General features: G+C 43.1%; 1 protein-coding gene across 1 annotated transcript in view; it reads left to right on the top strand.

Moving 5' to 3' along the window:
- The window catches only part of TBX15 (T-box transcription factor 15), a 101,600-nt gene that overhangs the window by 61,252 nt on the left and 14,202 nt on the right, over positions 1-26,146 (top strand). The window contains exons 4-6 of the mRNA XM_039255672.1: positions 695-866; positions 1,880-2,047; positions 12,275-12,339. Of these exons, the coding sequence (XP_039111603.1) occupies positions 695-866; positions 1,880-2,047; positions 12,275-12,339 (405 nt within the window). The remainder of the gene's footprint in view (positions 1-694; positions 867-1,879; positions 2,048-12,274; positions 12,340-26,146) is intronic.

The following is a 26,146-nucleotide window of genomic DNA, read 5'->3' as shown; positions in this document are numbered from 1 at the left end:
TGGATGATGATGGCATTCAAAACTGGGTTCATCCAAGAAACACTACAGCACTGACTGGGAAGACTTGGTAGAGTTTCTGGAAATGTTTGCACTAAGGCGAAGACCCTCTATTTTCACAAATATGCCTCAAAATTCTGATTCTCAGCAAGGAAAGGGTTAACAAATGAGAGGCTCAGAGGGTCTCTGCACATGGCTGTGTTTTATAGGACAATATGGAAGATGTTTTTAATAAGGAACCAAATCCTGAACAAGTGGCCAACGGATTATATGGTTTGCATTTGAAAGGTGAAAGGTTGCAGTAAAATACCTTTTCCATAGCGAGACACGTGGGTTCAGGATGCCTGTGCGCACGCAGGGGTGCAAGTCAAGGAGAGGGAGAAGAAAGAAAAAGGACTGTGAGAATGTTTTCCTTGTGAGGGCTGCAGCTTTGATCATTAACCACAACACTTTGCTGCCCTCCCCCACCCCACCTCATTCTCCATTTTCATCACTATCTGATTGTCCCTGGTTATCTCCCCTTCTCTTTTTCTCCCTTGTATTCTCTGTTTAATCCTTGCTGTTTTCAATCTTGTTATCTGTCCCCTCTCCTGTGTCTCCTATGTCATCTCTCCCTTCTCCTGTGTCTACTGGGTTCCTGGGCCTCTCATCCCTCTGTATCTGTCTCTGATTTCTCCTCTCTCCCTCTCTGCCTCAGATATGTGTACCACAGCTCCAAGTGGATGGTGGCTGGCAATGCGGACTCCCCTGTGCCCCCAAGAGTTTATATACACCCTGATTCTCTAGCTTCTGGAGACACTTGGATGAGACAGGTGGTCAGTTTCGACAAACTCAAGCTGACCAACAATGAATTGGATGATCAAGGACATGTGAGTCAAGGAATTCCATCCATCTTTCTCTTCCTCTCTTTTGGATCTCAAGCTTACTAGTCCCAGGGTTTTCCAAATGTGTAAATAAGAATCTCTATGCCACTTTGAGTCATTTTAAGTAAGTCATCATAAAAGTTCTTTTTTCCTCCTCTGAAATTTCGTTTATTACAAATCTGACATTTAGCAAACATCTGCATCAGGCTGGGTTTACCAGACACAGTTCTCGTGCTCCAGGGACCCAAAGTCTAGTCAGGGGAGAGTTTAAAGACAGTAGCACAGGACATGTGAAAGAGGTCGCAGCTTTCAGTGGAATACCTCAGAGGGCAATAAACTCAGAGAAACAATTAACGTGACAGTTTGGGCTGATCTGTCAAGACTTTTATGCATTTTTAAGAGAGGACTAAGTCTTAAGACTTTCCAGGTATAATTAGAGCACTTGATGTTATTAATTTATCTTTAGAACTTTCACTGGATGCCAGGATCCATACCGGGTGCTGCAGAAAGATTGAAGCAGGAAGACCATGGCCCCTATCTTTATGGAAATGACGATATTCTGAGGCATACCATTCACTCTCATAGGACATAAGGAATGTCCATAAATTTAGTAACAAAGTACAAATAATAGCTTATAGTATTTAAAGGCAGCATGAGCCCATGATGAACATTTAGAGCAGGAAGGAGCAGCTGTCACGTAGCAGAGGGTCTGAGACCTTTTAGTGGAGTGTCGTCTTCTGGTATTGGGACAGTTGTTCAGTATTGTCCAGTGAAAGCAAGTGTACAACATCAGCAACTGTGACTGGGGTACTCTGCTCTATGGTTCCGTGTAGTGCTATCCAGTCACTTAGTCCTTCCTGCCGTGGGCAACAACACTGACTTCCAGTTTCCTGCACATCCCAGCCCATCTCTGTTCTTCCTATGACACTTCTGTCCTGCGATTGAATTTGCCTGAGAGCTTGAAAAGATGAAGGGACCTTTGAGCAACCCTGGCATAATGCTGCCCCTTCTCATTTCAGATCATTCTGCACTCTATGCACAAATACCAGCCCCGAGTTCACGTGATCCGCAAGGATTTCAGCAGTGACCTGTCACCCACCAAACCTGTCCCTGTTGGGGATGGAGTGAAGACATTCAACTTTCCTGAGACCGTATTCACCACGGTCACAGCCTACCAGAACCAGCAGGTAAGAGGCTGCCTTTGAGAGTCTCCTGCTGCATCAGCTTTTAAAGGAGCTTATCCCCATGCTTTTGGTAAGAAAGACTTAGTCCTTCTACATGATACTGAAGAGCTGAGAATGAGAGATGCCAGACTTGCTGTGCAAACACCATGTTGGTGATGACAGGGCCATGATGCCTGGTAGCAGCTGGTATAGTCTAGATTTAGATCAAAGACAAAATCTTTGACCAGGAGGAGCGAATCTCCTAAGGCATTTTCATGTCTCTCTGTACTTGTCCCCGTGTTCACTATCTCTCCTGCATTCTGGCAAATGTTCTTCACCATTTGCAACTCCTTTGCAAGTACCAAGGTTTGATTCCTTCCTTCCCTCTTCTCTGCAATTTTCTGTGTATCCCTGCATCGGCTACATCAAAGTCATCCAGCCTCTCAAACTCCATTGAAGACCCACTGCTTCCATTTACACTATCAGACTAAATTTACCTCTGTGTGATCACCAGCCACACCCTAACATCTGTGTTTTTATGTCGGCAATATGCTCATTCATCTCATAAATATTTGAGAACTTTCAATATTGCAAGGTTAGTAGGGAAATCAAGCAGATTAAGACTTATTTCTTCATAAGAAATGAAGAGTTTTAGTTGAATGAAAGACACCTAAATACATAATGATAAAATGGAGTAATTTAATGACGGAGATGTGGAAGGGGTGCTTTTGGGTTTGGGGAACGAGGGACATTTTCTTGGAAGAGTTGATGCTTTCTCTGATGTTGAGACACAAATAAAAATTGGTCAGACTAATGGGGGAAGTATGTGGGAAGAGGGGGAGAGGTGGCAAGTCTGGAATCATTGTGGGCATTCCAGACAATGTTCTTTCTTTGAGGAGTGACTAGATGCATTTACAAGTGATCTCATTTTATGCAATTCCCAACAGTTGCACGTGAATTTCATTTTTGTAAATTAGACCGAATTTCATCTTTTGACAATTTGTCTAATCAATAGGATCCTGCAGGGACTCCTTTTATGCAAATAAGAGTTTTTACTTGTTTATTTTGCTTGAAAGCCTGCGTGTTTTTCTTTTGGTCCTGCTTGGAGCAAAATGAACTTTCTACCACAACACTCAATGCCTTTCATATTTGGATACTATGCTTAGTGCTCTGACCAAGAAAGAAATAGAGGAAAAATAATCATTTGCTAAATATTTATTGAGTGCTTATGATGTGCCAGGCAAGTGAAGGTGAGTGATATAATCTTTGGTTCATAGAGAAAGAATAGTTTGGTCTTTCATAGCGCGTTTGGATAAGACTCTTTAGATGTTCTTTGACACAGGAGGAATCTGATATATAACAACGCCTTAGTCTGGTAGACAGTACTATATGCTTGCTGGCCTTTCTCATCAGCTCTAAAGCATTCCCAACCTTAGATTTTCCCTGTGGGTACCACATTAGATATAAAGTAGAGGAGGAGTTTTAGTTTGTTTTGGGTGCTATTTAAAAACTATTGAACCCTCTGAAATTCCTTAGATAGTAAAAGAGCAGAGGCCATGGAGGGTCCTTACAGGAAACTTCAATAATCAAAATATTTTTCAAACTCTGACACAAGATAGAGCAGCAATATGGACATGCCCTTTGGAGCGACTGAAACCTTGGGATTAACTGTAGGTTGTCAGGAGAGGGGGAACACGAGTCTAAGTTCTCTGAATCACGGATGGAGCTTTTTTCCAAAACAGTCAGCCATCATCTTCATCATTCATTTCTCATAAAGGCAGAGACTGTGGCAACAAATATTACAACGTTAGAATTTAGTTTATAGAGCAAAGGAGAACACTGGTGAAAGAACATTCTCCTGCCTTGCCGAGATCGGGTGTAGAGGCTAAGAAGGTCAGTACTGTAACCCAAGTTGAAACTAGAAAGTACAACTCCCTGTGAAAATGAAAGAAGAGCCAGCATGGATGCCTGAAATCCCTTGCACTTTTCTACCTTCTCTCCTATATAGTGTCCCCATGTCTGAGTGCATTCCACTTGTATAAATATTTGGTCTTTTTCTGGACTGGGGTGGGGGCAGTGGTGGTTTGTTGGGGGGCAGGACACCATGATGAAGTTGATGGCATTTGGTAGCAGACATACCTGGTTTGATATCTGACCTTTCCACTGATAAACAGTATGACCTTGAACATGTTTCTTAACCCCTTTCCCTGGTGTTTCCTGGTCTGAAAATGTCCTGGCCTCATCGAGTTAGTGACGATGACTGGATGAGGGAACATGCGTAAAGTCTCTGACGCAAACCTGGCATCAGATTCATAGCAGTCCGCCTAAATTGGTAAACATCTGGGTCTGTACAGGCATGAAGGGGAGTGGCGAGCAGAGGCAATTTTACAGACTAGATTGCTCGTTAAGGAGAAAGTGGATCGTTGGGAATTGGAGGATCTGCATTGGCTCTTGGGGGTATTTTAACCAAGAGGTAACTACTTTGATCTTTTTGTTCTGTCATGTTGGTGAATTCATGATGTGCTGACATTCAAAATAGATGAGTCACACGTACTCAATTCTGCGCAGTTTGAAATCAAGATAACAGCTTTTGCCTGTTTAACAAGTCCCTGAATACATCAACAAGCACGGTTATTTAACATTCCCTTTGGCTGTGTAGATATGATTTCACATAGCACAGTGTCTCCTAATAAAGCAAACTGACCTCAGGTCCTTCCCCCAGGAATCTCGGGGTCTGCATCCTGTTACCTAGCAATAATTTTCAGACTTGTCATGAAGATGCCGGGTAGCAGAAACTTCTCCTTTGTGAGCTGTATCACCTACTACTGTGTTTTTATCTCCCTCAACTTTCTTGAATGAGAACGATTAATATTTTATGGCAAAAGTATTTACCTCATGAATTTCTTTTAAGGGAATGGTTAGGAGGACTGGTGAGAGGAAAGAGGAGAAGTCAGTGGGGGCAGGGGGGATCCTCACTGTTCTCAGGAATGCAATGAGGGAAGGACAATGGATGGAATGGAATTGAAGTGAAATGTTATTCAGTTGGTCAGATTCAGGCAGTATCCTTTCCTGGATAGGGAAGGGCAGCAGCGGGCTAGGCATTTGGAGATCTGGGTTTTCTTCCTAAGTCCCACTAGCTGCCTATGTTACTCTGAGCAAGGTATTTTCTTTCTGGGCTTCGATTTCTTCTTCAAGAAAATGAGCAATTGGCTTATGTTTTCTAAGTTCTGTGTTAGCTCTGAAATAATAATTTCTCCCTCTTTTTTTATGCATGCTTTTTATGAGGGTTGGAAACAATTTATTGTTTTCAACCAGAGGCAATCAACACACACAAGTATTAAAAATTATTAGAATGTTTGTGTCTGTCAACTATTTTTAATTTATTTTTTCTTTTATAGTTTATTGTCAAGTTGGTTTCCATATAACACCCAGTGCTCATCCCCACAAGTGTCCTCCTCCATGCCCGTTGTCAACTATTTTTAACCTCCACAACAGTCTAGACCAACAGAGTTGTAGCAAGTCCACACTGGAAAGGCAGGAACTTGGTGTTTTGTTGCTGGCAAACAAAATATTCCAAGCAATACTATTTATTTGTTACCCCTCCTAGCCCTCTCCTTTGTTAAGGCCTATCTCCTCTTGGCTTCCGTCTTGTCAGCCAAACACCTGACTCTCCACACGTCCCATCTGCCACTAAACTGTGTTGCTTTTACTGGTGGAATATTTTCTACTTTCTAATCTCGTGACTTTTGCCCTTGTTCAGGACCTGCTCTCCCTCCAGCTGAGGCCGTGGTGACAGCTCCCAGCTGAGTTACCTGGACTGCACGCTTAATGTCTCATGAGCCATCCCATATATTTGCTGAGGGATGATGGGTCTTCCTAGAGCACAGCTCCAATTGCATCATTTCTCTGTTAAAAATTGTCCATGATTGGGGTGCCTGGGTGGCTTAGTCGGTTAAGCGTCCGACTTTCGCTTAGGTCGTGATCTCACGATTCGTGGGTTCGAGCCCCGCGTCGGGCTCTGTGCTGACTGCCAGCTCAGAGCCTGGAGCCTGTTTCAGTCTGTGACTCCCTCTCTCTCTGACCCTCCCCAGCTCACACTGTCTCTCTCTCTCTCTCCTAGAAATAAAAAAAAAAAAAAATTAAAAAAAAAAATTGTCCATGACTCCCCAGTGCCCAAGGGAGTAAAGCCCAAGGTTCCATGTCTCCCTGTGAAGGTCCTTTGTAGCTAGTTACCCAGCTAGATTTCTAGGCTCACTTTCCATTAGTTTTAACCACGCATCCATGAGTTCAGCAGTCTAGTTTGAGTTTTACTGTGGTTTGCACTTTGTAGCCACTTTGTTTTTGCTTGTGCTGTTGTCTTTCCTGCAGTGACCTCTTCGTTCCTCTTTATCTGTCTAGATTCCTCCCGCTCTTCAAGTTCAGTACAAATACAAATCCTCCTTACATTTCCCCCTATAACATTCCTTACGATTTTCAGCTGTGGATGAGCTCTCCTTCATTGAACTGTTAGTGTGCTGTCCCTCCCTCATGACCCCATTACCAGGTCGGGGGTGAAAGGACTCAGGTTCTGGACCCAACTCTGTAGCTGACAGACTGTACTGCCTTTGACAAATCACTTCACCTCAGAATTCTCATTTGTGAATTAATGGTTTGCCCTGAATCAGTTCTTCTCAGTCACCAGTCTGTGGAGAAATATTTCATAGTCCATTGAAAGATGAAAAAATATAGGGCCATTTTATACCTGTTTGCATTCATTTAAATAGACTGTATGTTAATTTGTCCTTTTCACTTTTTTGATACTAAAATGTCATTTATTTTATGAAATAATGATGGCAGGAGATAGCAGATAGGTGTAACCCTTTTGTTTGGTAGAATAAAGAACTGGAATATCAATGTTGATCCCTCAAATGTTGGGCGGGGGTGTTAGAATTGGCCCAAAGCCCAGAAACCACTAATTAAGAAGCAGGACCCTTCCATCTCCATAATCCTAAGGTATTTGTGTCTGTCCCATAGTGCACAGAACTGAATATGTGCTTAGAAAAGGACTGCATGAATAATTAGCCAACACACTTCCACGACCAGTTTCCTTACATGTCTGTGGTTCGCTTCTCTGGATATAAGCACTAGTGAAATGTGAAGAAAGAGTTTCTATTTTCATGAAATACTTTATGCTTTTCTTTCCCCCCTTCCCATTCCTTCCTCTCACCTTTGCTGACTGACCCATAGACTCCCAGGGCTGCTAGCATACTGAAGTTATTATTACTATTATTTGCTCTTGGAGTGCCAACTTGGCAGGCTGAAGGCAGAGAGGAAGGTACACCATGCCCAGAATCTCATCGTGGAGAATAAAGTGCTAGAGGTGGGAATAAAGGCGACTCTACACTCTATGCTTTTTCTTGGAAGAAGCTGACGCCAACATATCCTCATGGAATTAGCAGGAAATTTCCATCGCAGTCTTTGTCTTCTCTAAGGGGAAAAGGCTGCTGAACCTTGATTTTTCCCCCCAAACAGGAAACTAGATTTCAAAAAGACACAGCCCTGTTCTCCTCAGGTAACACAGTCTTATTTCTTGATGAGAATTGGCTACACGAACCAGATAGGAAGTCTGAAACCACAGTCAGGTCTGTGTAAGCAAATCCAATAGGAGTTCTGAGCCACTCATTATGTCCTAAACTATCGAGCCAGTTGTGTTCTCACGTTCCAATCAAGTCAGTGCAGAGGTTTTTTTTTTTTTTTTTTTAATTTTTATATGGGCTAAGTTTTTTTTCTTCCCTGATGAACAACACCCTTCAAGCAACATGGTAAAAAAATATGAATAAGAGAGTGTTACTAAGGGAAGGCTTTTTCAGTGTTGGTATTGTAAAATCATAGTCAGGATATCGAAGTTTCCTTTGCTTTGTAGGCTGTGCTATTTACGTTTGCGCTGCGTGCCGTGAGGCATACCTCATTGAGTAATTGCCTTGGCAAAAGGTCAGTGAAAATGATTAAAACGAATGGTTGTAAGCCAGCAGCCACCTCTGTGTGCTCAGCCTCCAATAATGTAGACTCTACCAATCAGTATAAGGTTGTGGAAATCAAATCAGTGAGGAAAAATGCTTCCCCAACCCCTGGACTTTCCATGTCTCCTCATTATCATTGGACCAAGTTTGAACATGACCACTATACAATAGCTTTGGATACATGGTTACTACTCGACCTTCTCGTTCTGCTTGGTAGGATATTTAAGACTCTCATCCCTAATGCTATAGTGAAAGCAGAGAGGATCAAGGGAGTTGCTCCGTCTGTATTGTCTAAGGCTGGTTACAGCTTTGTGGCTGGTGATTCCTGTTTTCTCCATTATTCATTCATGCACTCACGCACTCATTCATTCATTGAACAGATACTCATTGAGCACAAATAGCATGTCATGTTAGGTTCTTAATAAAATAGTATATAAAATAGATGTGGTTCCTAACCTGAAAGCACCCTATTTTGGAGGGATGATCAAGAAGCATCTCTCTCAGGAGACAACATTTAGACTGAGACTTAAGATGAGGCATCAGCTATGTGAAGAGAAAAGAACATTTTTTGTCTGGGGGTAGAGTGAGCGTGAGAGATCTAAGCAGGGAAAGAGCGTGGCACTTTCTAGCACTCAGAGCAGCCTGATGTTGGTGGGAGCCCATGGCCCAGGCATAGAGACTGTGGGTGGCTGTGGAGAGCTAGCCAGGGGCCATGCTGGGCCTTCAAGGTCAGCCAAGGAGTTTGGATTGAGTTCTGAGTCAGGTGGTAACCACTGAAGAGAATCACATGATCTCTGTACATGTTCACAAAGACCACCTTGGTCGCTGTGTAGAGAAGAGACTGGACAGGGACAAGAGTGGAAGAAGAGAGACTAGTCCAAAGGTTATGTAGGGTAGTTTAGTGAAAGGATAACGGTGTACTGCTGGAAGGTGGGGAGGTGGAGATGGCTCTAATTGATAAACTTTGGAGTAGGGTTGAAAATCTAACTATTCATGAGCCTTCCACACTGCTCCAGATGGCCTCTAGATGTGTGGTGTACACACAGAGGCAGCAGGGGTTGAATCTTCATGGGGTTGCGTGTGGGTCCCTGTGCTGTGGGCCTCATTGGCCTCTGCTGGTGGCCCTCATTCTCTGCTCTGGGCCTTGGGTCCTTTGTATGGACATGCTCTACTGATGGAAGACAACTCAATTTGTGCTTTTGTGTTTTTGCCTCAGTTGGACCCCCTAGGCCTCCCTGGCTGGCTCAGCCTCACTTCAGGGCTCATCTAGGTCCTCTGTTTGGCTCCTGCCTAGTCTGTAGCACCTTGGCGTTAGGGTCACCCTGCCTTCCCTGGCATGTCAGGTGAGGACCTCTGAGTCCCTGACCCACCACAGAAGGGTAATAAGATGCTACCTTGGGCCTCTTCCTGATTCATCAGACCAGGTGGCATTTTCACTTTGGTGCAGCCAGCCCCATGTGTGTGTGGAGGTTACCAAGCCAGTCTTCCTCTTTTTTCATACTCCACTGGGGTGCAAGGGGAAGACTTTTTACTCTTTTTCCACTGGATAAAAATTTACCTTATGTCACATCCTTGTCTTCCGCAGGACAGCAGGCTTAAAGGCCCAGCTGTCATTCACATCCCTTCCTGTGCTATACGAGATACTCGTAACATCTGAGGCTACCAGGCTGGCTCTCCATATGGGAACCGTGGGACTGTGGATTATTGAGGTTGGAAATACTTTGGTTTATTCCTCCAAATTATTGTCCTTGTGACCCTCAGTGTTGGTAGGCATAGCCAAAGTTGTCAGCACCAGCATTAACTGGGGTCATAGTTTGGCTTATATTGTTAAATTGCTCTCTTCTGCCTGTAGGGCAGGGCAATAAAGTCTTTCTGTGATACGGCCTGAGGGCAGCCTCTAGCTGTATCTCACTGCTGCCCTTCTTCTTGTACCCCATGCTCTGGCCAAATTGGACTTCTCAGTGCTTCTCTGGTATGCCTCATTCATTCATGCTTCTGTGCCTCAGTGCTCTGGCTTATGTAGGACATTTCTTAGAAAATACTTCCCTTATTCCTTTATCTCCTTTTTGTATTTTTCATGAAAATCCTACACATCTTTTAAGGCCTGTCTCATGCGCTATCTCTCAGAGATAGCACCTTCGGATAACCTCAGAGCCCTTCAACTTGGACTCATTGCTACTTCCTCTTATGCTCTTATGACACTTTGCCTTTGCTGCAAACTTTATCAATTTCTGTTTTGTGTTGGTGTGTATGTCTGTTTTTGTCTCCTAGATGAGAAGCTTCTAAGGGGGAAAGCCAGACAATACATAGCCATATATGGACTATATATCACTGTCACCTCTGCTTCCTGTCACCTTGCTTTGCACACAAAAGCACTTGATAATAAACAAATAATGAGTACACACTACATAAAGCTCTGTAAATCTCACATTAGAAGCTTTGAAACAAGTACAGAGGTGCTGTTTCTCCTAACATTTGGTGGCATTTTTCTATTAAATCTCCATGCAGACCTCTTGGCCTGAGATAGAATGAGCTGTGGGAAACAGGTTTTCAACCTTTTCTCCCAGGCCCATGAAATAGAATGTCATTTTATTTACAGGAGCCTGTGGAGGCCTTCCAAACATGGCAGCACAATCATATATCAGAAACCCCTTATCATAAATGAGCCGGACAGGATAAGCCGACTTGAAAGAGAAAATAAAATATTATAACCCCAACTTGAAAAGAAAATATGGTGTGTGGTTTATTGCTGTGGATTATGGAGGAAGAAAGAATGGATCTTAAGTCAAAAACAGAAAAGCAGTGACAGCCTTTAAATGCAATACAATATTCACAGGGCAGACACTAGACTTTAGAAAGCCAAAGGCTTCAGGCTCCTGCTCTGGTCTATAAAATAGATGTAAAATTGCTTTTGCTACATTATTAGTGCTACATTATTAGTGTGCCATTCTAGAGGCAAGGACTGTTTTAGGGGGAAAAAAATTAACTTTGATACTTTCAAGTCAGAGTCTGTTGGTCAGAATCTCACATTGCATTTTAAAGACCTTTAAAGACTGTGGCTTTGGGAAATTCCACTCTGACAAAGTGAGCCAAAGAGGGACTTGGAAAGATTTGCTCCATAAGAAATGACTGTAGCCATCTTAGTGGATAAGGTCTGCAATGAGCAGAAATGGGAAGGTGGTCTTAAATAATGATACCTTCTTTCTAGAATTCCCTTCTGTTGAGAGTGCCTTCCATCCTTTCCTGAGCTCCCTCATCCCCCAGCCCTACGTCTCAGTTGCTTGAAGGTAGTGAGTCATTCACATCTGGTTTAGACGCAAAGATATCAAAAGGGCCTCCCATGGCCAAGGCTGGAAGAAGAAATGAAAGAGCACATGTGGAATTTGTTGGTCAGGCTTGGTCTAGTCTGGAGGCATGAGGGTGATATGTCCAACCCTCACCATGTTCGAGGGGACTGAGATGAGAAGCAGTAGGCAGGGACTTCTACACTGGAGTTTGAGCCAGATGCTTCCTCAGGACCCAACCAACCTGGGTCACACAGTGGTTTGAGTCTTCTGATTTGCTTGTGAGCCTTGGAGACTGGATGAAATGCACTGTAGTCAGCCCCACTGAGTCCCTTGTTTACAGATTTTCCCTTGGGTGCAACTTGATAAAAGTCTGGCTACTTTTTTTTGACTGGTACTTTAGGTCATTAAGTGAATGATCTCTAGGTCTCTAGGAACAGGGAAAGGGCAACTTAAGTGAGATGGATATACAATTATCTGGTTCTTTCAGGCTGAGGTGGGTTGTGTGGTGGTCTCATTCCATTGGATTGGATTCACTAAATCCATCCTTTCATTATTTACTCACTTGTTCACTCGTTCATCATTCAACAAACTCTTTTCAAGTGCTTTCCTGTGTGTCATGTACCATGGACTTGACCATTGCCCAGTTTTCTATGTCCATGCCTTTGTTTGTCTAGGCAAGTGATTTATAGTCTTTTGGGGGTGGGGCAGGAAAGGTGAGCAGAGGAGTTTACAGTCACATACTGGGAAAACCTGGATGTTTTAGGGAGAAGTGGGTCAGGGGGGTTAGACATCTGTGTGCCAGGCCCAAGTCCTATCTCAACTTCAATTTAAATCTCAAACTTAAAGGAAACTAAATAAAAACAACAGCTGTTACTAACAGAATGATTTTTGTTATTTTTCTAGGACCAACCTAAAAAGAAATCTGTTAATTATAAATACAACTTATGTTTTTTGTTTGTTTCCAGATCACCAGATTAAAAATTGATCGAAACCCTTTTGCTAAAGGATTCAGAGATTCTGGAAGAAACAGGTAAGAATAATTGGGAGAGACTCACCGACCTTTCTCTTCTATGTGACATTATTCCACCAGCACTCCATTTGTGTTAGCCACTATGCTGACTCAGGCAGAAAGAAATGGATGGCTGATACTTGGATCAAAGAGCTGTCCCTCAAAAGTTGAATTTTCCAACTTTTTGTTAACACGCTGTATGTACATCACCAGATCAAATCTCTCATGATGTTTTTCTCTTTGGTAATCCAGTCACTTAAAACAAATTTTATGGTGATTGATTATCATCAAAAGATTGGCACTTTTTCTGGTAAGTGCTGTAGGTGGCCACAGCACCCTGAGTGACATCTTTATTTTGCATTATCAGGAACAAGGAACTGTGGACAAATTAAAGTTATCAGAAAATTATTACTTTAAATTTTTTTTAAGTTTATTTATTTATTTTGAGAGAGAGAGAGTGAGAGAGAGAGCATGAGCAGAAGAGGGGCAGAGAGAGGAAGAGAGAGAAAGAGAATCCCAAGCAATCTCTGCACTGTCAGTGCAGAGCCTGATGTGGGGCTCGAACTTACAAATCATGAGATCATGACCCCAGCTGAAATTGAGAGTCAGATGTTGAACCTACTGAGCCATCCAGGTGCCCAGAAAATTATTATCTTTAAGAGCTCAAACATTGTTAAGAAATTAGCCATTTTTCTCCTAAGACATATTCCCAAAATATATTAGATGTTGCCTACCTTAGTAAAGACAGTTTCTAGAACATGACCTTTCCTGATGGCCCAGGATTGTCATTAGGATTAGGTTGTCATATAGGGAAATTCTGAGGAACTGCTCACATTTGAAGGACTCTTTGCTATTACTGTAAGTGGACTTAGCAACATGCGTTTTTCTGGTTAATCCTTTCTTTCTCACCTTTCCTCTATAAAATTAAAATCTGTTGGGGCGCCTGGGTGGCTTAGTCGGTTAAGCGTCCGACTTTCGCTTAGGTCATGATCTCGCGGTTCGTGGGTTCGAGCCCCGCGTCGGGCTCTGTGCTGACTGCCGGCTCGGAGCCTGGAGCCTGTTTCGGAGTCTGTGTCTCCCTCTCTCTCTGACCCTCCCCTGCTCACGCTGTCTCTGTCTCTCTCTCCTAGAAATAAAAAAAAAAAAAAAAAAAATTAAAATCTGTTATCCAGAGAGCCAGGAGAGAACTGAAATTGTCAGGAAACAGATCTATCTAAGGTTATACAGTCAGAAAAGTTCACTTCATATAAACCATACTGAAACCACAAATGTGACTACACATGTTTTATAAAGTGTGCAGGTTTGGGAATGTCTGGGTGGTCAGTCAGTTAAGCGGCCGACTTCAGCTCATGTCATGATCTCATGGTCTTTGAGCTCGAGCCCCACCTCCTGCTCTGTGGGGACAGCTTATAGAGCCTAGAGCCTGCTTCAGATTCTGTGTCTCTCTCTGCCCCTCCCCTGCTTGCTCTCTGTCTCTCTCTCTTTCAAAAATAATAAACATTAAAATTTTTTTAATCCATTTGTCAGTGGATAAAATTTTTTTAAATGTTTATTATTTTTGAATGGGTAAGGAAGATGTGGTTTATATACACAATGGGATACTACTTGGCAATGAGAAAGAATGAAATCTGGCCATTTGCAGCAACATGGATAGAACTGGAGGGCATTATGTTAAGTGAAATAAGTCAGTCAGAGAAAGACAGATACTCAAATGTGTTTCTTGAGAAACTTAACAGAAGACCATGGAGAAGGGGAAGGGGAAAAAACAATTTACAGAGAGGGAGGGAGGCAAACCATAAGAGACTCTTAAATACTGATAACAAACTGAGGGTGGATGAGGGAGTGGGGGAAAGGGGAAAGTGGGTGATGGGCATTGAGGAGGGCACTTGTTAGCTTGAGCACTGGGTATTGTACGGAAACCAATTTGACCATATATTATATGAAAATTTTTTTTAAAGTGTGCAGGCTTTGCAGTAACTATTTACATTAGTGTTCAGACATTTTCCTCATTTGGGGACATTTCTTTACATCAAAATGACACAGATTGTCAAGAGTTATCTGTGCTATTTCTCTGCAAGAGTTTTCATGACACTGTCTAGTATTATATTTAGAATCCCTTCACGAACTATATAGCACATTCTGGAGAACCAGATGTACGCTAAACATCATCTGTAGTGGTTATTTCCCTTACAAAATGACTAATGGCAGCACTTTAAAAAAAACAATTTTTTTTTTTAAAATTCCAGTATAATTAACATACAGTGTTACCTTAGTTTCAGGTGTACAATATAGAGATTCAACAATATTACTGAGTTCTCATCATGATAAGGGTACCTTTAATCCCCTACAGAGGCACTTCTTTATGAAACTCTTTTTGTATATTTAAATAGATTTAGATTTCTAGAAATTTTTATTTACCTCCAAAGTTCTTGAGGTTACACCTATGGATTGAAGTAAAATTCACTTGAACTTCTAGTTTGAAGATGACAGAATTGTGTAATGTGTTCTAGATCAAGCAACTGGTTAGTGGTGTGGCCACTAGAACTCAGGCATGGGGACTCCAGGCCAAATGCTTTCCCGTTCAGCAAAGACTTTTGTCTTCAAAAGTCAGCCAGTGGGGAATGTGTACTCTTTCTGCCAGTTAGTTTATATTCCATGTTCAGGTTGGAGACTTGCCCATGAGCTGTTTCCGTTTGCTTCCTTTTCAGAGCTCTGCATCCTAGGCCTACTGAGGACCTTGCTAGCAATGATAAGCTCAGAATAGAATCTGACCTTTGATAAAGAAGCCTCTCGAGTTCTTAAGATCTTTAGCTTAAGAGCTCATGGCTGGATTTTGGGGGTTCTTTGAGTTCCCAGATACTATAAGGAAAATTGTGTGTGGATGAGCAGATATGCATTTTTCTTAAGAGAGGTCTACAGCTTTCTCCAGATTTTTGGAAGGTTCTGTCACCAAAAGTTAAGAATTTTTTCCCCTCGACACAGCAGGGGGGCAACCCTGATGACTTTAGTTATTTAACTACTTTCTCTTTCTTTCCTTCTGTATCTCTAGTGGCATTTAATATTTGTTTACTTTTGTCTTGGCACTCCAAAGGTTGTTCTGATTTCTTCTTTGCCTTTTATTCCCATTAATGTCCTTGTGTTTCAGAGGCGTGACTGAGAACAGAGAATTGGGATAGGCCGTATCGACCAGTGTTTTGGGGCTCTGCTCTGGGAATTGGAGCCACACTTTAATCTTGGGAATAAGACTATGTGTCTTGAAGCATTTGCCTTGGTTAGGAAGTTGTGATGCCATCTTGGTTCAAGTCCTGAGGTTCTCCTGTCCCCTCACTGGGCTAGAAGGGAGCTAGGCGCATCATTTGATCCTGGCCCGGGTCTGCTTTGGGGCTGGTGAATGTCCCACTGCTTAGACAGATGGTTGTTTGTCTTGCCTTGTGGGCTACTCTTCTTTGTAAGGACTCCAGTGGGGGCAGAACCATCACTCCTCATTAGCCCATTTCAGTCTCTTATTTATATACAATTTTTCTGGTAGCATGGTGATTCTTCACTATATCTGGCTAAAACCTGCAGGCTATTTTATTTTAAGTAATGTTAGTAATTATAGAAATTATTTGTGATAGAACACTTACTGTGTCCCATACCTTTTACTTATATTTTTTCCTAATCTTTAAAGTCACCTATCTTTTGTATATATAGGAAACTGAGGCTCAGAGAGCTTAAGCAGCTTCCTAGTGTCACACAGCAAAGCTGGAGCGCTGAATAACTCCCAGGCCCACGTGTGCACTCTGTGCTCTGTTCCTGCTGACAGTTTAAACTTGACTTATTTTATCTTCGACAGGTATGGAGAATAGAACTCTTCCTCGAATATCTGATAATGTGTACTCATTCTCCGTCTGTCTTTGTAGACTTCCCGTGGCTTTGTCATCTGCTTGCTGTACCCTCCCTGTAAATAAGGGGTTCCCTAGAGGACAGGAAGTCAGGTTGATCTTCCTAGCAGGTGAAACTATGACATAATGACCCAGAAGGCCCCTGCCTCATGACAGGGCAAAGATGGATCATTAGCTATAGAAGCTATTTTTGTCTTCCAGTGCTCTGGAAACTAGATTAAAATAGACCTTTGGGGGCAAGTCTGGGGGCCCTTGTATTTTCTCTTTAAAAAACTCAAAATTACCTGATAATCAGACTCAAAGTCTCACTACTTGCCTGCGGGATCTGATAAGGACAAGGATGATTAGTGGAAAAGACTGGTGAGGCTACAGAGGATTATTTGTAACTCTTCTGGGATCTGGGAGTTCTGTGCCAACACCAGAATCCAGTCTATCACCTTCCAGCCAGTGCCTCACCTACTGCCCTTCTTGTGCTAACAGAGTTCTTACAAATCTGTGCTCTTCCCCATCCGTTTTAGACATCAGTGACTCATACAGAGGAGCATGGTTTGATGAGTTGCATATAAACGTACCCAAAACATACGGATTACATTTCCTTTAAAAACACATGGGCTTAAAAATTAAGGGGGGAAAGTGCTTGGCCAATGTTTTTTGGTTTTGCAGAACACAAAACATTTGTGGAATACTTTGGAGTTCCAGAATTTGCCAAACCTCAAACCAAAACACGTTTAGGTTTGTCGATCTCAATCTATCCCAGCACGATCCAAAGGCTCAGGAAGGGAGGGGTGTAGAGGGAAGATGGGGAAGACACAGCACCCGCCCTACTCTCTTCAAGTGCCTCTCCTGAGTCTCTCCCTCCCAGCCAGCCTCTCACTGCAGCACCCTCTGAGTATGGCCAGAGCACAGAGAAGAACTGAGGGGGCTGGGGTGAGGATGCTAATTCCCATTACTCATATATATTTTTTAAAATGTTTATTTATTTTGAGAGAGACAGAAAGAAAACATGAACTGAGTAGGGACAGAGAGAGAGAATACCAAGCAGGTTCTGTGCTATCAGCACAGAGCCTGATGTGGGGCTTGAACCCACAAACCATGTGATCATGACCTGAGCCAAGATCAAGGGTCAGACACTTAACTGACTGAGCCACCCAGGCACCCCTCCTCATATTTTTTTTTATGCTTTAACTGGCCATTTTCTTTTCTTTTCTTTTTCTTTTCCTTCTTTCTTTCTTTCTTTCTTTCTTTCTTTCTTTCTTTCTTTCTTTCTTTCTTTCTTTCTTTCTCTCTCTCTCTCTCTCTCTCTCTCTCTCTCTTTCTTTCTTTCTTTCCTTTCTTCTTTCCAAATAGTTTATTGTCAAGTTGGTTTCCACAGAACACCCAGTGCTCATCCCCACAAGTGCCCTCCTCCATGCCCATCCCCCCTCCCCCCCACATCCATCAGTCCTCAGTTTTTGTCAGCATTCAAGAGTCTCTCATGGTTTGCCTCTCTCCCTTTCCCCCACCATTTCCCCCCTTCTTCTCCCCCTGGTTCCTCAGTTAAGTTCCTCCTAATCCTCCTATACGTGCAAACATGATATTTGTCCTTCTCTGCCTGACTTATTTCGCTCAGCATAACACCCTCAAGGTCCATCCATGTTGCTACACATGGCCAGATTTCATTGTTTCTCATTGCCGTGTAGTATTCCATGGTATAGATAAACCACATCTTCTTGATCCATTCGTCCATTGATGGACACTTAGGCTCTTTCCATGTTTTAGCTATTGTTGAGAGTGCTGCTATGAACATTACCCCTCCTCATATTTTAATATAAAGAGAGGCCATGGAGAATACACCTGGCTCCCGGCTCCTATCTCTTTCTCCTTCTCCTCACTGGGCACTGAAATGCCCTGTCTGATTGCTGAGTCTGGGAGAGGGAACTATTGAGGACCTGCTTGCATAGAGCGAGTGGACATTCTGGGCCCTTGCCATTGGTGGTAAGACCAGCAGAGGAGGCCTGCCATTCTAGGGAGTGGTCTCAGTTCAGGGGAGCTGTAGCCCACACGCTCAGCCTCCACACCCACGTGTAGTATCCAGATACCTTCATCAGTAATAGAGCTGGTATTTCGGCCTCCAATGCTTCAGGTTCCCAGGACTTTCTTGGACTTTATTCTGAGTTCAAATGAGGACAAGAGATGACATTCATTGGGCCTTTCAGAAACCCAACAGAAGCCCCAGTGAGTCCACGGTGTCATCCCTGTGGCAGCACCATCACCAGAACCTGTCACAGTCCTCCCTGCTTCTTTAGAAAGTATTCACATGCTTCTATGTGACAAGGTCACCTCTCCTCAAGCTGTACTTTGCATTCTCCTGTAATTGTGCCCCTGATTAGAAGTCTCCACCAGAAGTGGGAGGGGGGGGGAGTGCATGTGTGCATGTGTGTGTGTGTGTGTGTGTGTGTGTACGTGTGTGTGTTCATGTTGAGGGGAAGAGTGGTGGACAGATGGTCCTTTTGGATGGAGACACTCATAGATTTTGCTTCCAGGCATTGTCTCTGCAATGGGAGGGCAATTGTGTTTACTTCCAAATTGTTCCTTCTTCTAGATTTCTCAGAAATTATGTGGCCCAAATCTGGCTTTGGGTAGGTTGGAGGAGATCCATGTATGTTTACTTTTAATCAGGCCTAGCCCCAGAGTGATATCCAGAGTTACGTCTGGGAGATTTCTCCTTCCAGGAGGAGACAATAATACCTTCCTGTTCCTAGAGAGAACAGATCCCCTCAGCTTGATTGCTTCATGTCTTGTGGTCTGTGTTCCTGGGCTCTGCCTGGTGTTAGAATGTGAGTTCCATGGGGCGCCTGGGTGGCTCAGTGGGTTAAGCATCCGACTTTGGCCCAGGTCATGATTTCTCGGTTCGTGGGTTTGAGCCCTGCGTTGGGCTCTGTGCTGACAGCTCAGAGCCTGGAGCCTGCTTCAGAATCCGTGTCTCCTTCTCTCTCTGCCCTTCCTCTGCTTGCTTTCTTTGTCTGTCTCTCTGTCTCAAAAATAAATAAACATTAAAAAAATTAAAAGAAAAAGAATGTGAGTTCCAGTAGTCTTAGGCTATTTCTATAGTGCCAGGTACACAGAGTAAAATAATAATTGTTCATTTAGTTACAAAGCAGCAAACAGAGTTGGTGAGTGGCAGAGAAATTAAAAACCAGGAACTGGTTTTTGGGGTAAGTGAGAAACCTTACCCCAACCAAGGATGCATCAAATGCAATAATAGTGGAGAGCTGGTTTTGGACACAAATTAAGGGAAGGAAGAGTGAATCTACAAATAGGCTTAGTTTGAAGACTGGGGGCAATGTTGATTCGAATCTGAGATGGGCTGATGCTGTGGACACCGATTTAGCCTCATCCCAGGTTAGATGTACACACCCTTCAGGCCATCAGAGCTGGCTCTGAACAGTGGGGATATGCTTTTGCTAGTTTCAGAGTCTGTGAGCTCAGGAAAGAAGGAGTCCCAGAGACTGAGTCCAGGCAGAGTGAAGTTGAGAAAGATCCTTCAGTTATGCACAGAGAGGTCACATTACATCTTCTTGTTTGGGCACTCCAGTGGACAGGGTCTTCCAAAGAGAAGACAAAAGTTATGGAGCTGAAGAGAACCAAGTATTTGCAGTGTGTCCCATGGTCAAGAAGTGGCCTTGGGAGTTACATCTGTCCACATGCCTGACGAGCCCACTGTGCTTAGCGAGTAGGAGCATTACAACTACGAAGACCTTGCACTTTATTTTATTTTATTTAAAAATTTTTTTTAATGCTTTATTTTTGAGAGAAAGGGAGAGAGTGTGAGCAGGGGAAGGTCAAAGAGAGAGGGAGACACAGAATCCGAAACAGGCTCCAGGCTCTGAGCTAGCCATCAGCACAGAGCCTGACGTGGGGCTCCAACCCATGAACCATGAGATCATGACCTGAGCCGAAGTAGTACGCCTAACTGACTGAGGCATCCAGGCGCCCCCAAAGGCCTTGCACTTTAAAGGGATAGCCAGAGGAGCAGAAGGAAAGAGGATTCCATGGGTGTCTTAGTCCGCATCTAATGTGAAAGCCTTGTCTCTGCTAAGAGTGGTTGCGAAAATTTTACAGAAAGCCCAAGTCAGCTTGGGAAATTTTATACAATTCCCAGGGACTTCCTCCAAAGCAAACACATACATAAAAAGGAGAGGATTGAAATTATGATCTGTCTGGGGAGTGAAAGGTTCTATGAACTTGTCTTAAGAGCACCATGGAGCACATAACTCTGGGTTCTCTCAGTATCCTTCACGCTGTTTTTGACCTTGGGCTTTACCTTACTCCCAGCCTCTATTGCATCTAAGACAACTGCAAGGGCGACTGTCCCATGTGATGTGGTTTCGTTCAGATACTCCCAGCTTGTGTGGTGTCCCAGAAGCCACTGCTGTTGGTTCCACTGCTGTAGGTCCCCTGGTGGAGTGGCCCTTCCACAGTCCAGGGAACTGGTGAAAATTTTTAGAGGGGTATTTTTTTCTCTGTGGAGGCCACCTGTGGGGGCTTCAATCACAACACTCAGACTCCACTTAGGAACTATCAGAAAGGAGCTGGAGGTAGCTCCAGCCTGTATCATGGGGCACTGGGTTCATATGGTAACTGGCTTTAGTAGGTTGTCCCTTGCTGAAAAAACTAGAGGGCCTGCAGGATGAGGTGTATGAGGCAACGTGAGTAGAAGCTGATTCTCAGCCAGTTCTGCTGTTTGCTGGGAACGTGGCTGGTGGCTGTCCTTCTTGGCACCTAATGTCCCTTTACATAATGTTTCAGGGGAGAGCGATCTAAAAATGGAGCCATTAGCTGCATTACGGGAATGGATATATTTGATTACAGGAGGAGGATGCTTAATGAGGCTAATACTTAACCCAAAGGAAGGAATCTCCACTAATGTGGGGGGGGGGTGGAGAGTTTGGGAATAAAGGATTTTCCTATGACCCCCCTCTTCAGCAGCTACTGTCCCAAGGCCATGTTCATAGAGTGAAGAATCACCTCCTCAGGCACACACAGGAAACCCTGTGAAGGTCCAGCCCTTTCTCACTAAACCCAGCACGGAATCAGAGTGCCTCCAGTGAGCGGAAGTAAAAAGGAAGGAAAAGGAAGAGTTAGCCAGATACTAGCCCTAAGGACAGGTCATCCATGCTTAGATCTGAAAGAAACCATCTCCCTTTGTGAGTTGGGGAAGAAGTGTGCAGGGTGGGTCTCCATCAAAGTCTGTTAGAAGAATTCCCTGTTACAATCAAGTGTCTCCAATCTTGTCCATGCCCTGACCTACCTCTTAAGCTGAACATATGAAATTACTATATTTGTGGGTCAAAGAGGTAAAATATCAGCAATTTTATATGTTCAACCTTGTATAATTATTTCTAAGATTGTGGATCATAAGTATATGATAACATTAGTAATAATCATTTCAGGGGTCCAGAGTTTCCCTTCTTATCTCCTGGTTGATTGGTATTGCTAGAGTGTTTCCCATTTTATGGATGGTAAAGCTGAGTAGAGTGAGGTACTAGCTTTCAGAATTTGCAAGTCCAGCCAATGGCAGCATCCAGAGGGTGATGTCACTGTCTTCTGTTAGGCACAGCTTGTCAGTCAGCAGACAGTGTTGCTCTTGTCCCTCTCTGGGTCCCTGTCGCTTATGAAGGCTCACATAGCAAGCTTAGGGCCAGTGTGCTGACCACTTGCCTTCTTTCAACCAGCATGACTTCCAAGTGTCCCCCTCGCTTTCAATTTCTATATATTTATTTGCTCTCCCTAGAGCCATTGACTGTGTTTTTCCAGCCAATCTCATCCTGCTCGTTCCTGGCAATCTCACTAGCCCCTGTAGACTTTGCAGACTCTTTTGTTATCCCTGGCGTGGGTGCCATTTAGCAGATCTAAAGTAAGTAATCAGCACTGGACTCCCTCTCAGTAACTGCTGCATCTACAGTTCAAGGTAACTGGCCCTGTGCTAGACTCTGGTGGCAGTGTCCTGCCAGACTCTCCCTCTTCTTCCAGGCCATGGCTGTTTATCACATCCCCTGGCTTATGGTCTTCCAGCCAGTATTTAACATTTTTCTCTGCCTTGTTATTTGTTCTCTCTCCTCTGTCATGAACCTTTTCCACCATTGTCCTCTTGGCTACATTGGTTTGCCAGGGAAAGTTGGCAGTTGTTTTATTATCTGTGGCTCTTGCCCAGAGATGGTGTCATCTAACAGAGTGACGTCTTTTTAATGGCTAACATATTGGAGTCTGAAATATCTGCAAGATAATGAGGCCTACAGAGGCTTAAGGGACACGTTCTCCGTTCCTTGAGGAGAGAATGAGAAATGGAATTAGGTAACCTGCAGGTCCCTCCGCATTCAGTCCAGAACCAGAGGGCTGACACAGTTTTGAATTCCAGGGAAATAAGAATGTTTTCTCCTGTTACAGGTCACAACCTGAGCAGATGGTGGGGTTTGTTTGCTTGAGTTAGACCAACAGTCCTCACGCTTTCATTATGTTTTCTTCTCTTTTTTGGATGTATTTTGTCTTTAATCCATATGCATTTATTAAGTAACAATTAGGATGGAGTAGTATCATTATCTACATTTCATCGAGAGGGAGACTGAGGCACGAAAGGGTTATAGAGCCTGGCCAAGATTGCACTGATATGGATCAGGTTTTCAGTATCAACCCAGGCAGTCTGTCTCCAGAGCTCTTGGTTTTCTTAACCACTGTCCTAATCTGTGTCTCATGTGATTACCAAATTAAAGTTTGACCATTCCGATCAAAGACAAAGAAAGTTACTCTTTTAGTTAGCCTGCTTTGTGTCATCAGGGATTTTTATTGTACTTCCTGAGGCAATGAAAACTCCTTCTGGAGTCCCATTGCCACTCATTCAGACTCCACTAGACATAGGGTTCCCAAGCTGGGAATCACTGGGGAAAGGAACAATTTTCTCAGCTCAAAGTGTCTGTCTAGTGGACACCTGTTCTGCCACACTCTGTAAGGCACATCAATGGTGACCCGTCAGCATGTAGATATACTTATTGTACCATCAAAAGCCAAATTTTGAATGATGACTTGTGGTTGTTGTTACTGTTTACAATTTGTAGACCTCTGCTGGGGGTCTTGTAGAATATTCCTGGACAACAAATAATGTAGGAGCCAATTCCAGATCCAGGAAAGAAGGAGGTGTGGAAGGTCTGCCCTCACCTCTGTAGATTGAAGGACAGTCTAAGAAAAAGGACTAGAAAGTTCAGATATGGTAATTAGATCGGAAAGAACAGTATATTCTGGTTATGTCTTTTCAAATGCTGGAGAGGAAGAGAGAGGAAAGAAGATCCCAGGTACAGTACCGCCCATGGGATAAAATCCAAGCACCGAACATGGCATAAATATCCACGGCATCTGCCCCATCATCTCATCTTGCACCTGGAGCTCCAGTCACCCTGAACTATTTTCAGTTCCCAGAACATGCCTTCTCTCCCATACCTCTAGGGCTTTGCATATACTGTTCACTCTCCTAGGAAAGTTCTTTCTGACTCTTGTCTGTTTGGAAAATTGCCGAGTAACCTTTAATATGAAGCTGAAGTAGCTGCCTTTTGTGGTGTGCTCTTGGAGTTTTCCAGGTATAAGAAGTATTTCTTGCTTGGTTCTCCCTGGCATCTCCTACATATTTTCGGTGTAGCACTGATCACACAGGTCAGAATTAGTCATTTACATAATGTTCTCTCTTTCTTCTAAGTTTACTTATTTATTTTGAGATAGCACACATGACTGGGGGAGGGGCAGAGAGCAAGTGGAAGAGAGAGAATCCCAAGCAGGCTCCATGCTGTCAGTGTCAGGCTGGAGCCCAGAACCATGAGATCATGACTTGAGCCAAAATCAAGAGTCAGAAGCTTAACCCACTGAACCACCCAGGCGCCCTACACTCTCTTCTCTTTCTGTTAAACAGGACACTCCTAAATTATGGTAAAGACCTTGTGCTCTTTTTTGTCTTTGAATCTCCTGAACCTGGCATATTTACTGTTTGGAAAACTTCTTTATGACTTCAAAACCCCATCTCTGTAATTCTTGTCTGCCTGTTATTGACAGATGGCCGATGGCCTTATCAATCCCTAGGATATGTTCCCTTTGTTACCAGAATCACCATCAAATAGTTTGGGAAGAGTTCCAAGTCAGAACTACAGAGAAAATAAATAGAAGAATCATAAAAAGCAACCCTCTTTCTCAACACAAATAAGAAAACAGAAAGTCTGCATCAATGTGCTACCTAATAGGTCCATGAAAGTGGTTATAATTGTTGTTATAACTATCAAATATTTGATGAACTTCAAAGAAGGGCAATCCCACATTCTATTTTTATTTTTTCTATATAAATATTTATTTGTTTATTTATTTTTTAATAGTTTATTGTCAAGTTGGTTTTCATATAACACCCAGTGCTCATCCCCACAAGTGACCTCCTCCATGCCCATCACCTCCCTCCCGACCCCACCCCCCCATCAGTCCTCAGTTTGTTTTTTTAATGAGAAGTTTGGAAGAATAATTCTTTGCAGTCTATTTTTTTTTTTTTTTCACATCAGTTGATCTTGAGGCATCATCTATTTGCAAAAGAGATCTTCGGCTTGCTTCCTCTCCTTCCTTTTCTCCCTCTTCTTGAGCACATTCTGTTGGTTTGGGCAGTGAGCAGACTGAAAAGTCTAAAGAGAAGAGGCCTGGAAATCAGAGAAATGATTCCAGCCAAAGCACTGAACAAAGGGGGTTAGATATGGCCTCTCGTGTCACTGGAGCAAATGAGGAAAAGTAAGCAAGAGGGGGGCACTTGCCAATATGATTGTCTCTGATTGGAAACCTCAGACATGACATCAGGTCTCTGGTGAGCAGCAGACCCAGAGAGGCCTGCCATGTGGAACATGTTAATGACGTGAGGTTACCTAAGACTGCTTTTTTTTTTTTTTCTTTAAATCTGTGAGACAATGAATTCACTTTTAAGAACCTTAAGATAAAATTTTACAAAACCAGCATATAATGGTGATGAATAAGTAAACAATGTTTTATGCATGATAAACTTTGAATCAACGTCCAAGTGGCTGAAGATGTTAATGGGTAGTTGGCAAAGACTCTTGTAAAAGAAGATGAGGGTAGAAATGGCTGGCCCCTGGATAGAGGACTCAGACTGTTGCAGGTCAGAAATTCCGTGACTGGAACAGAAGAAACCAAAGGAAAAGTGAAACCCCTCTGGGACCTGAGTCAAGAACGGCACAAACAGCTATGGAAACAAGTCCCACGTCTCTAATACTAAAAGGAATCCTTTTGTCTTTGGAGTCCTGATTTTCCATCAGGTTATTTTTCTAAGTTTTAGGCTAGCTAAAGTTCATGAAACAAAGGCTCAGTAATAAAACATAGGGTGAAAATTTACTCCTTTATTTATGAATTCAGCATGTGTAGATTGAGATCTTACAGGCAATAGGCATCATCTGAAGCACTGGGATACAGAGAAACATGGGATCCAAAGTAGACGTGCTAGTGGTGGAGAGGGTTGGGTTACCTGGAATGTATCTTGTCATGGCCCATCACCACCCGAGCCTGATACATAGAACTAGTACTTTCTAACAATTAGATCTATCCAGTGAAGCTTAATGGAGTTCGAGGACAAATAAGATGTGGCATATAGTAAACAAATAGAATTAATTTTTCTAAAAGGAGATATGCTTTGAAATTATAAATATTTCAGGAAGTATATAGGACAATTCTATGAGGGATGGATCCACAGCAAAGTGGGGAAGGATGTGTGATCTTAGTCACTGTTTTTCAGTAGTCATACCTCCCCCCCACCATCAAAATAAATCTTGTGACCGACTCCTGGACTGGATGGACCATGGCTGTGTCCACATGTGGCATCTTGTACATTACATTCTTAACAGCTAAGGAAAGTCTTCCTGATGGGGATGTGGAAATTGGCA

Source organism: Hyaena hyaena, unplaced genomic scaffold, assembly GCF_003009895.1.
Source record: "Hyaena hyaena isolate Hyena2069 unplaced genomic scaffold, ASM300989v1 scaffold_539, whole genome shotgun sequence".
Taxonomy (NCBI): Eukaryota; Metazoa; Chordata; class Mammalia; order Carnivora; family Hyaenidae; genus Hyaena; species Hyaena hyaena.
The sequence above is the reverse complement of the archived record's forward strand: the minus strand, read 5'-3'. Positions and strand labels throughout refer to the sequence as shown.